Below are 12,466 nucleotides of genomic sequence, written 5' to 3'. Positions count from 1 at the left end.
ATCACCGGTGTGAGATCGGTTTGTCCGGTGTGAGACAGCAGTGTGAGATATTTCTGTCTTACACTGTGTATAACTACGCTGTTTTAAAACGTAAACAAACGTTGTCTGCTGTAGGGAAATGCTAAATAGTGCATTGAGATTATCCATTAAGTAATTGTGTTGCATAATTAATTACAATTTTTCATATTTTAATTGAAAAAACTGTCGTATGCTTTCATTTAACTTGCACTATTTGAAGCACGCGGAGGGATAAACCGAAAGTAATCTTTTGAACGTCATAACAGAAAGTTGTTAAACATCACTTTTTAAGCTAATATAATGCGAGAAAAAAATAATCATTCATTATATACTCGTGTGGGATAGTGAAATTCCACCTCGGGGCCAAGATTCACGGTCTAGGACTCGGCAAAGCCTCGTCCTAGACAGTGAATCTTGTCCCCTCGGTGGAATTTCACTATCCCACACTTGTAATAATGAATGATTCTATTAGTCCTTCATAGAGAATTTCGCTCTCATTCGATGCAGGAATCAAAAGAAAAAACTAGTTTGTAAACATTAATTAAAATTATAATTCAGAATTAATATGGTAATATTTTTTTGTGGTCCCAGAAATCCAGTGTGCCTATTTACTGCTTGAAGTTTTCACATTGGACACTTTTTTTTCAACCGATGCATAAAATGGGAAGGAGAGGGTCTAAAAAATAAATTTAAAAAATACACCATTTCTATTGGTCAATGATAGTAGGTGTTAATGATGAGGATTTTACTTTGTCCTTAATCATTTTGTTTTGTTAATTTTGTGCAAATCTGAACATCTCTTTAACACTACTAGGCTCAATAAACTTGTAAAAGGAAAAGCCAAATAAACATGAACGAATTATTGTCGAATAGTTATTTAAGAATTATCGCACATCGCTGAGAATTCACCATAATTGTTACCTGTGTCACATACCCATGAAGCAGCCTCTCTCTCAGAGTCCCTCCCCCATCCCAGGGGGAACGGGCCATTTAGTACTGAGATAATAAGCTTTCAAAGGCACCTATTATATATTTTACTCGTTAAAAATATTTAAACAATAAAATGCTTTTTTGGTGATTCATTCGGGATATGAAGGTGGCGACATTGCAGAAAAAATACATAACCCGCGTTAGCGGGTTATGTAATATTTTTCTGCAATGATTGCTACCTTCATAACCCACATGAATCATCAAACAAAGTATTTTATTGTTTATATTTACATCTTTCTTTTAACTAATTAATAAATTGAATATGAAAAGTTAGTAAAATTCACTTAATTAATACTGTTAATGCACATAAGTACCTTAGCTGAAAGAAACAGCCAAATCGTCTCCTGTGAGACTGAGTCTGACATCATCATGATTATTTCGTGCAGTCCGTGATATTCCTTAGGTCTGTAGGTTACGACCAATCGATAAACTGTGCGTGTAGATTTCGGTCTGGCTATTTCTATAGAGCTACATGTATGAATTGCCTATAAGTTTGATGTTTGGTGACCAGAGGTTCCTGGCTCCAAAAGACGTCAAACTTGAAGCTTTACGTCAATCTGCACAGAACTGGCTTCAGACCAACAGAACCATCGAATCTGGATTTTGAGGTAAACTGGTAAACATTGTACTTATCCCCCCCCCCTTTATGTATGTGCTCGTGTTTTCATTATTTCAATTTCTCTCTGTTTACTCTGTAGATGGACATGGGTTTCTTGGGCTGCCCCTACTTCTTGTTAGCTGACATCAGACTTGATGGCGTCAGGCAACTTGTCTTTGCCAGGGATCACCAGCTTGGGTTACTATGAAACTCCAAGAGATGGTATATATCGATGGCACATTCAAGGTAAGCAAAATGTAAATTCAGTATTATTTGAAGTATAAACGAAATAAATTAATCAAGAGGTATTGGATAATTATGAATTTTTCTTTCACAGATTGTTCCCAGCTTCCTGAAGCCCAATGGACATCTACTCTCCATTCATGCCTTTGTTCATAAAGATGGGAAATCAATGCAGTTGCCATTGGTGTTTTCACTGATATTTAGGTGACGCAAGGAAGACTATGTTGAGGTAAAATGGTTATATTTGTTGTTAAAATTTTAACTGATTATTTCTTGGTTGTTTATATTATTAATAGTTATTTATTTTTTATGTAGGTCTTCAGGAGAAACTTGACAGTGTTGCTGAGGAGATGATGACAGTGGATTTTGAAGCAGTTACTGGTATGTACAATTGGTTAAATGAAATATACTAGTAGGTGACATATAGTAAATTTAGCAATATTATTAATGAGAATTAAAAATTGGCTTGCGTCCTTGCGACAACCTTCAGGGAGAGCTAGACAACCCACGTCTTCATCAAGCAGCTGATGGCATTGCCGTTCCTTCCCTGGAACCATGTTGGGGACGTTTTCAATGCCATGACAAACAGGTGTCCACAGCACCAAGAGGAGCTGGTAGACTCAGTGGATCCAAAGTCTAGTCTTCCACACCCGATCCTGGAGCGTCTTTGACTTCAAAGTGAGAACCAACAACTATGTTGAAGGTAAGCCATAAATATTTTTTTTCACATGCAAATCTATCACTGACTTTTAAATTATTTTGGAAGTTTGGAGAATGAAAAACTCTATATGGCTAGAATTAGTCATTTTACTATAAGGTGAAAGTTGTAGTTATAAAATTTATACACATTTGTTCTATGAGTAAGAATTAGTATATTCATTCACAATTAATTTTCAGGTTGGCATCGCAGGATGAACGTGAAGGTCCAAGGACTCTCTCTTCCTTTATACCAGATCATCCCACTGCTGCTGAGGGAAGCAGAATTAGTGAAGACGAGGCTCGTCGCCTGTGACGTGGAGAGGAACGTGAGACAGCAAGTGACCACCACGCAGAGGTAGATTGAAATATATAGATATACATGTACTAGCATATCCACGTATGGTTGGATTTCCGAGTGTTTGGGAGAGCTACCATTGAGCCAATTCTCCGATAGGAACAATAGCTAAGGGATGGACGCCGGTACTTTCTTAAATTGTGTAGATATTTTGAACGCTTGAGAGTGTTAAAAGTAATACACAGCTTAATCAATGCAAGTAGAAAACAAATTTTATTCTTCAATTTCAATAAATAAAAAGGAGCAAAAACAAAAGAATTCTTGCAGTACATACAAATATAAAAAAAGAACAATATTTTGCGAAAGATTCTCACTCATAATAAATGTTCAATGTACGTAAAACAATACAAGGGAGGGGAAAACCCAATACTCTCGCTCGCGCAAACATGCTGCTTGTGTTAAAAAAAGAGAAATGGAATGTAAATCATATTTTCTTACAAAAAAATGTCATGACGCGTCACTGAAATTGATAACGATAATGTCACGATAAATATACATTGTATACGTTATATCACACTGGTCAGCTACAAAATATGAACATGATTGTGGTCAGTCTTTGGGCCCCGTATATCGGCCTGTAATACTTTGACTATGTCGTAGCGGCCGATGTTGGACAAGGCTTTCAGCAGCACCCCCAGGGTTGTGTTCCGCTTGCTGTGGGCCCAGGTCTGTAGCATCGTCTGACAACAGTGTACGCTGTCCCCGTACGATTCCAACTGTTCTATCTTCTCTGGTAAGTATCCTAAAATATAGACACGCCGTATTTAAGTTGTTTTGATAGGAAAAGGTAGAAATTTGAGCTGTCGCAGGAGTAAACATGTAAATAACATCCAAGGACGTTCAAAATTGAATTTAATTTAATTTTAGCTGCAGCCTAAGTCACTTTCGAATTTTTTTTTTTGGGGGGGGGGGCATTGATGTTTTAAAAAGAAGCTGGGGGAGGGTTGCTTGTTTCTTCTTTTTTCTCTTGCTTTATTTTGTGTGTGAATTGGTTTTCCGAAGCTAGTTTTAAATAGGACTACTAGTAGTTCATCGGGCCGGGTAACCCGTTTTGTTTTTTTTTTATTTAAATATGTGTGCATTCTATTAATATGTGTAAAGGAACTACTCTCGTTTCAAAGCGTATTAAGAGAAAAAGAGAGGAAAAGATAACAAACCATTGTACTTCAGCAACAAACGAAAAAAAAACCGATTAAAAATTAATAGATACCGAGTTGTCTTGCCAGCGCCCTCCAGTCGCCGGAATTTCCTCGGTGATTAGCTAACTGATGTTCCACACACTTTCTCTTTGATATAGGAAGGTCGCTGTACTTTGTCAACTCATTGTCTGAGAAACGAAATTCATACATTCAAACAGTAAAACAAAAACCTGCGAGAAAAGTCACAATTTATATAGTGCAATTGAAGCGTTATAGTGTTGCCGGATGATTCATTTTGGTAACATTATGAGTATTCATCGATTTATTCTTTGGGATTATTATTATAACTTATTTATTTCTAAATTTGGATTAACGACGTCGTGGTTCGTCCATCAGAATTTTTTCAGACCGGGAGCTTCAGACCTGCATCTAATTTATTTCTACTGGTTTTCCTTTGTTCTCTTTTTATGCCGTTTTTTTCGATCTAATTTTTAAAAAAAAAAATTGGCTAGCAATCATTGTACAGTCGATTCAAATATATAAATATACCACAAAATTCGTTCGTAAAAAAGAAAACATGATAAAAATTCAATATCGCTTATATGTATAATACAAATAACCTGTCCAATCTGAAATGCGCATGGACTACAGTGCTCACCTAGATTCTTTGTGGATACATTACTCTACCACATTGTGGAACTCACATCAAAGTCACGCAAATCTTTACTATATATAAAACTTAACTTGATTTAGAAAATGAATGTGCTTGTTAATTTTATGCCCAGGCACTTTAGAAATAAATAAGTAGTCATGTGTAAGAATGGATCTTGGTTTGTGTGTGTGTGTGTGTGTGTGTGTGTGTGTAAAATGAAGAATGACATACAGATCCCGAATCCGGGTTGGTATCAAACATAGGCCGATCCCAATCGGACTAAACTCGGCCTTCTGTTTCCAATACGCAACGGAAAAGAGCGAGCTGGTGCGATTGATGCCGAAAAATTGTCTTTGTCATTAAAAAGTCATTTTTAAGTACGTAAAATTTTCATAACTATTGCTTACATATTTTACACTGCACGGTGATATCTACACATACTCCGCTGTCCGTTCCAGAGGCTCGTGAATATTCCACATGGTCATGCGGATCGTGGACTTTATGGCGCTTCTTTTCTTTGATTCTGGAATACTGTTTGAAAAACACGTAACCTAGGAGACCGAGCACAACTGCGCCTAGAGCCGCGCAGTAAATTGGAATGGCGTCGAAATCCTTTTCTCTGATATTTTTCCCTGACTGTTGTTCGGTTTGTTTGGTGGTGAGAAAGGCTTTGGGTTTGTCTGAAGATTATAAGAAAAGATAATGGATATTAATGCTTATGAATTTGTTTTACGGAGGTCGGAAACATCACGTAAAATCTACATTAAAATTCATGCGAATAACACAACAGATATATACAGTGTACATGTTTGTTCACTTCGAAGATTATTTTTTTTTCATGAAATTCACGTGATATTAACACACACAAAATATACAACCTGACGCCAGACTTCAAAAGTAAGTTATTTAAGTGCAACAATCATATTCTGATAAAGTCGTCTGCTAATAAACGCTCATTAAATCAGTTAATTGGGCCAGCATGAAATCAGACAAGGTTTGGGAGAGATGAGCTTATAATTTTTTGTACTCAATTTTTTGACACCGATTTACCCTTTGAATGGTACCTGTATTTTATTTACCACGTTGCAAAAATCCTAATCCAGTAATGTTGCCTCAACCAATCTCGGGTTGATTTCTGAGACCTTTTATATTTTGGAATATCTACTAAAACAACTTCAAACCATGTTTTAGCAAAAAAATGTTACCCTCAAATCAAAATCTGTCATAATATATTTACACCCTCCAAATAATTGCAACTTATTTACATAAATATTACATATTGAGCTTGTAACGAATGCTGCAGCCAAATGTTTTCATGATCATCCCTTTTTCGATAAAAAAAAATAATGTTTAAAACTTCGATTCATTCTTTACCAGAAAAAAATGCTAATGACAGAGAAGCTAATTATGAACAATTTCTGCCTACAGACCTAATTGCTTCGGCCTAATAAAAAAAAGTTTAAAATGCAAGGCATACGTGTGAACTTTTTCTATCCCAAGTTGTACTAGCTTCTAACTTCATGATTTCATTTTCTTAGAAGAAAATAAAAAAGACCGTACTGTATTGATTGTGTTCGACAATTTCTTCATGAAAGATGCAAAATTTGCGTCTGCAAAGTTCAACTATGCTGTGATAAATGAATCTTAACTTTGCTTCATCGTCTTTAACCACGGCATAAAGAAAAAAAATAAAACGTTTTCGTGACTTGGTCCATCAAACCTTTCCCCAACCATCAAAAAAAAAAAAACTTTGGGAGCCACAATTTTTTTTATGACTATGCAGTTAATCTGGCTTTATCCCTGATCGACTACATGTTTTCCTCCATCTTGAAACGAGAACATGAAAAGGATTCCGTCTTTTTTTAATGTCAGACACAGTTCTAATGAGACGATACCATCACTTCCCTCCTGGGTTTTTGTTTGTTTGTGGGTCCTTCGATACATAGGCGCTCGCAGTTGTCAGAGTCATAAAGCGATAAAATAAAAGGAAAAAAAATCCTATATTCTTAATTCAAACAATCTGAAATCAAACAGATGATTTGCTAGTTAGTATATCGCGTTTATAACGAGGCGGACTAACTTCCGTCTTCTATGAGTGTGTGGTTCAGAGTTCCAAGGCAAATCAACAAGCGAGGTTTCTTTTTCTTCCTTTAAAAAGATTCAGCTTATAGAAAACTTCCGATCTAGCTTTTGAAGCACTTCACAGATATACTGTCTTCTTATTATTCGGCATTTTACACAGCAACCCCCCCCCTACACGTACTAGTACTTGATGCTATTTTATTTTTCACAACTTTTTTCTATATTACCTATTTTCACCGATTTAGCATTGAAAATCTAGGGATAAGGATCGGGTTTTCATTTTATTATAACCGATGAAAGCGGTAAAATGAAAAAGAAAGAAAATGTATCATATACATGTATGCAATCTCCCCCCCCCCCCCCACCCCCCCCCCCTTCACATAAAATCTTTTCCTTTGAGAGATTATTCCGGCAAAATGAGAGGACTGCTAGAAAAACGAGAATCTCATGTAGAATGTCGATATACCAAACGATGATCAATGTCTTGTTTGTGTAGATCCAAAAATTATAACGAATGCAGTAATTCTGTTTGATGTCGGTAAACGTGGCGTAAAATTGATTTAAGTAATGGCTTAAAGGAAATTCAAATACTTCTATCTTCAGGTTTTACGACATATATTGCAATTTCACATACAAAAAACCCTCTTTTATTGGTGTAAAATGAAAAAAATATATATATACACCAAACATTAACTTTAAAAATCTGTTAGATATATATCTTTTTTTTTATAGATTCAATTGATCTAAAAATGATGAAAGCATTCGGATAAAACACGATCCGGCATGGCCGTTTAGTAAAATCTCGCATTTTCACGCGAGACGAGGTCTCTGTAATTGGGAATAGGATTAGCACTGGTTTGTTATTCAGACAATTTATAGACATTTAATTTGATACTTTGCATAAAATAGATGAAACATATCTTCCTTCTTTCTAGTTTATAGCATTGACATGTATATTTAAACTCATTTCTAGCATTTTCATTTAGGTTGTTAAAAAGGAACGCAGAAAGATCGAGCGAAATCATTAAAGTCTGCTTTGATTTCTATTTTAAAAACGTTTTTATTTTTTTTTTCTCTCTCTCTGTGATCTCTTAATTAAACGCACAAATTTTAACGATCATGTTGTATCAGAAATTTATATGCATTGAAGTCGTTATACTAGGGACACGAGAGTTTAATTCAAACGCAGTGATGACACACGGCTAAATGTCCTTCAAAGTACATGTAAATGATACGTGTACAATTATTGGAAAATATTATTTGAACTAGGTCTTCTCGGAAGAGTTGGGCTGCCACATCTGTTAACTTTTTCCTTGGATGCTTTAGATAGGTCCTTTTGATCATTCGTATCTTAATTATTGATTTCGCGATCAAGGGGAATACATTGTACAATGTTTAATAAATTGCTCCGCTGCGAGTATCTATATTCGATGGAACTGTTATAACATTACAATGTTTAAATGTCTCTTGAGAGTGATTTCTAATTATTTAAGTAGAAATAAACTACTTGTCACTTTAATCAAATTATAAAGTAACGTGGACAGTAAGTGATATTTTCCCCCAATACCTCACCCCACCCCACCCCCCCCCCCACCCCAATAAAACACAAACGAAGGATAAAGAACTCCTGACTAGCTGAAACAAAATCTATATCAGCCTATTTGGTGCAAACTGATAAGAGTTAAAAGTACAAGCCAATACTTTTTAAATAAAAAAAAAACAAAGAAAGGGAATGTATCCGTCTACTGCTACAGAAAGTGATTTACACATATTCCGTGGGGATTTGGGTTTGGGGAATTAAGGGGTTTGGGGCCAGGGAGAGTGGGTGGGGTGGGGAAATGTTATACGTACCGAGACACATAGTGTCCTGTTGGTCTGAACAGTCCATGATGGTCAACTGGTTGGGACCACAGGAAGAACATGGCCGACATGATGACGTTGCGCTCCTGACGTCAGAGAAAGTTCCGTTCTCACACTTCCTACACACCGTGTTAGACCGCGTGCTGCATGGCACCATGGCACCCGATCCGTACGTACACAAGTCACAGAGCTGACACTGCTTGATATCTTCTGCAAAATAGAAGTCTAACAAGCACTCACACATCGTGTCGTGCGTGGTGTTACACGGGAATATTTCGCGCTCGTTGTCCTTGCACGTTTTACACTTTCTGCAGGGTTTTGTGTCGTATTTTGGCGAAGAGAACGTTTTGCCTAGTTCGCACACGTGACATTTGGTGTCTGTGTCGTTCGTGCACTTCTCGATTTGTCCGTGACCGGGCGGACACAGGCTGCAGCAGTTGGCGATGTCGGTGGAGGGGTTCGATGTGCAATCCTCGTGCGATAAAACTCCCATGATGCAAATCTGTTATTGTAAAAAGTCAAAAGATAAGTTCAAATAGAAGTGAATTACGTGGATTCATTTCTCAGAATCAAAATCATTACTGGTATATAGGGAAAAAAAATTACGATAAATTTTTGATGACTTAAGAAAATGTGGCGGTTATATTCTTCTTGTGTATATATAATGTATTTTTAATGACGTTTAAAGACGTTACTTGATATACGTATTGAAATTGAACACAATTCTCATTTTTCAAGAAATAAGTCTTTCCATTGGCTCGATATAAAATCGTTTATGTATAGCTTTGGTATAAAAATAGACTCCACTCCAAGAGCGCCACAGACCTATTATCCCGTAGATTCGATGTATTTGATGTTACGTCAAATTGAAATGTGGCATTGAATAAACAAAATAAAAACACAAAAAAAGTTCCCATTCCAAAGCACAAGAAACTATTAACCGTATTTTAAATGATCGCATGGGTGATTGACCACAAGACGTATATATTCCAAAAACTTCCTCACATAAAGCACTTTGATGAAAAAATAAATACCCGAACCTAAAAGGCTCTAAAGAAAATTACTTTATCGATAGGCATTTAATTTTTAATTTCTCATGGAATTTCTTCTTTTGTTCAAATTAATATTTTATCACGCAACATGAAACTTCACAAGGCTTTGGTGCGCATGATTATCACCTTTCATTAGCTCCTCGTCCTCTAGCTGTGATCGAGAAGGCATGGTAAAGGTATCCCAGGTGTAATGTTTCTAATTTAACATCAAAGGACATACCGCTCAGGTAAATTATACAACATAGAAAGATCGCAAAACAATTGATCAATATTTACTTTGTTACTTCAACACTTTTTTTTCTTTCGCTGAAAGAGTTGCGATACTGGAGTTCGATCTATCAGGTGACTGTCATTGCAAGCTAGGATCGAAAGTGTTTGATGCACGGTTAGGATCAAAGTTATATAGATTTTTCATCCTCTGTATGCGTTTTAGCAATGCCTTTTCATCATTATAATCACCAAAACTTTATCATCGGAATATTTTGCAAGTGAGAGTTAGCTTTTATATCTATAAAAAAAAAATTCTTTAAAATGTTGTGGTTTTTTTTAATTTTCTGCAGCAAAGAGTATTTCCTTTACATTCTCTATAGTTTTATTTGGACCTACATCTAGATCATCAAAGCCATTAAAATATAATTCACGATAGTTAAAATACCAATATTTTACTTCTAAGAAATGGGGGGGGGGGGGCGCTTCATAAATTGTTTTCTTCATTTTAAATAAATTCCAGGATCCACCTACAAAACACTTTGGTCATCAATATGTATACAGATTTTAGAAGTTTACCCCCCCCCCCCCATTTGGAAAAATAAAATAACGGGGGAAATTAAAGGACCACGTTTTATGAGAATTGTCTCTTTTAATGGCTTATGTTGGGTAGATGTTATATAGGCATGGTCAGTGAATGGGAAAAACATGTACATAAAATGTGGGTGTGTGGTTTTCATGGGCGGATCAAAGAGAGTACTTACTTGTAGCAAAGCGACGAAAAATCAATTTTTTTATAGATCTGCTTACACATATAGATAACACAGTGTTTATATTGTTCATCTACATGTTAATTTTGACAAAATATATCTTTACATCGGGAATTTTTTCCAATAACTTTTAACCGTCAAATTTTATTTTTATTTATTTTTTTTTGAAATATAGTATTTTTATGTTGGACAGATTCGTGTCGAAAGAGTTGATAAGAAAAAAAATAATATTCAATGAACAATTTCATTAAGGAAAAATAAAATGAGCTTACCCAGCTAATAAACAGGATGGCATTCATTAGTCCCATGTTCAAAGAAAGACAGCAGCTCTGTTCCTATCAGCGGGATGTTACTCGCTGCAAGTCCCCGTTTAAAATGTGATCTGATCAATGTCTGCACGCTTCTATCAAGAACGCAACAAGGTGACAAATTTTAATTCGGATTCACAAAATATCTTGATATATTAAAAAAAAAAAAAGATCAAAACGACATAACTTACACCCGCCGGCTGTTAAGATATCGCCAATTGAACGAACGTGCGAAAATCCTTTTGTTCCGGTTAAAAAGTCCGTGATAATTGTATTAGAGATGAAAGATCCGTTAATTTCTAGACGTAAACAGGTGAAATTTTTCTCTCTTACTTTTCGAACCCTCTATCCCTCTTTCGGCTTTCTCCTGTATATACGAAATTCCGACAGATTCAATCGTGTATATAACATGTAATTATCAATTCCATCTCGCGACTGAAACAAAGGCAATAACTAAATCGGGTGCGACTAACAGGTGTTAAGCGTATACCCGAGGCTCGCGGCATAATTAGTTAATCCAACACGTTCACACATTGTTAGAACCAAAACATCCCCCCTTCTGCTGGAGATTCAAATAAAGTAGGCTCGCTGCGCAAATGCGAAGTTCTCTATCTTTTATTTAATGTGCACACAGTACAGAGAGAAAGGTTTATAAATAAACAGACACCACACTATGTAATGGAGCTTGCTCTCTCCCTCTCTCTCTCTCCCTGTGTAATTACGGGTTAGTTATTATATCAAATGCATTTTTGTCCCTCTGAACTTCAACAAGTGATGTTGTGTGATCGTTTTCCGCTCGCGAAGTCAAAGAATTTTTCTCACTGCCATAAAAACCAACTCCAAAGCCCTCTCGCCAATTGAATCGCACACGTTAATAAACAGACACGGTTAAGTTCACAAGGCAAATTAAATGCCACCATCTTCAACATTTATTTTATTTCGATATAATTTCTGTCCTGTTCTTCACAAGTGGTTGAATCCTATTAACTTTTTTATACGTTTCTAAATCTCACTGTTTACCAGTTTTTAAAACTACATGAAAGTACGAAGAGAGAGAGAGAGAGAGAGAGAGAGAGAGAGAGAGAGAGAGAGATTTGAAAATCAAACTTTATCAAAATATCATCTGTTGAAAATTAAAAAGGCAACAAAATTGTTGAGAGAGAGAGAGAGAGAGAGAGAGAGAGAGAGAGAGAGAGAGAGAGATGACTTTCAAGCAACCCATAGCCCCGTAACAGACATTTATCTATTTTATATTGAAAATTCGTTCGGAGGAAAATAAGTTCTTAAACACTATAGCAATATAAATTTTATAAAAAAAAATAAAAAAAAGAGTGGTGATGCCATAAAATTAATGTTTACCATTAGAGTTAAAAACTTCTTATTGCCCATTAATAATTTAGAATTATGCACCTGGTGATTTTTCTTCCTTTCAATACCATATGAATTACAACATTGTCATACCTCTATAACCATTAGTATTAATTGCCAATATC

At 35.8% G+C, this 12,466-nt stretch overlaps 1 protein-coding gene and 1 long non-coding RNA gene across 2 annotated transcripts; one reads left to right on the top strand and one right to left on the bottom strand.

Annotated features, from left to right (window-relative positions):
- Window positions 1-1,942: 1,942 nt before the first annotated feature.
- On the top strand, window positions 1,943-2,975 carry LOC117681457 (uncharacterized). The gene is made up of 4 exons (XR_010711025.1): window positions 1,943-2,078; window positions 2,165-2,230; window positions 2,340-2,552; window positions 2,747-2,975. It is a non-coding gene; the product is annotated as an uncharacterized lncRNA (long non-coding RNA).
- A 122-nt stretch (window positions 2,976-3,097) lies between these two features.
- On the bottom strand, window positions 3,098-11,940 carry LOC105346085 (tumor necrosis factor receptor superfamily member 16). The gene is made up of 6 exons (XM_011454544.4): window positions 11,165-11,940; window positions 10,938-11,068; window positions 8,628-9,138; window positions 5,102-5,374; window positions 4,114-4,230; window positions 3,098-3,645 (listed from the first exon to the last, which is right to left on the bottom strand). The coding sequence occupies exons 2-6, from the start codon at window positions 10,971-10,973 to the stop codon at window positions 3,428-3,430; spliced, it is 1,155 nt and encodes a 384-aa protein (XP_011452846.3). The 5' UTR covers window positions 10,974-11,068; window positions 11,165-11,940; the 3' UTR covers window positions 3,098-3,427.
- Between the last annotated feature and the right edge of the window lie 526 nt (window positions 11,941-12,466).

The sequence above is a fragment of the Magallana gigas genome, chromosome 2 (genome assembly GCF_963853765.1).
Source record: "Magallana gigas chromosome 2, xbMagGiga1.1, whole genome shotgun sequence".
NCBI lineage: Eukaryota > Metazoa > Mollusca > Bivalvia > Ostreida > Ostreidae > Magallana > Magallana gigas.
This window is presented reverse-complemented; position numbering and strand designations above follow the sequence as displayed.

Coding starts and splice junctions, on each gene's coding strand:
- LOC105346085 (XM_011454544.4), bottom strand. CDS start 10,973: ATGGGACTAATGAATGCCATCCTGTTTATTAGCTGG. Junction 9,139..10,937: donor CCATCCTGTTTATTAGCTGG/GTAAGCTCATTT, acceptor TTACAATAACAG/ATTTGCATCATGGGAGTTTT. Junction 4,231..5,101: donor CACCGTGCAGTGTAAAATAT/GTAAGCAATAGT, acceptor TTCGTTTCTCAG/ACAATGAGTTGACAAAGTAC.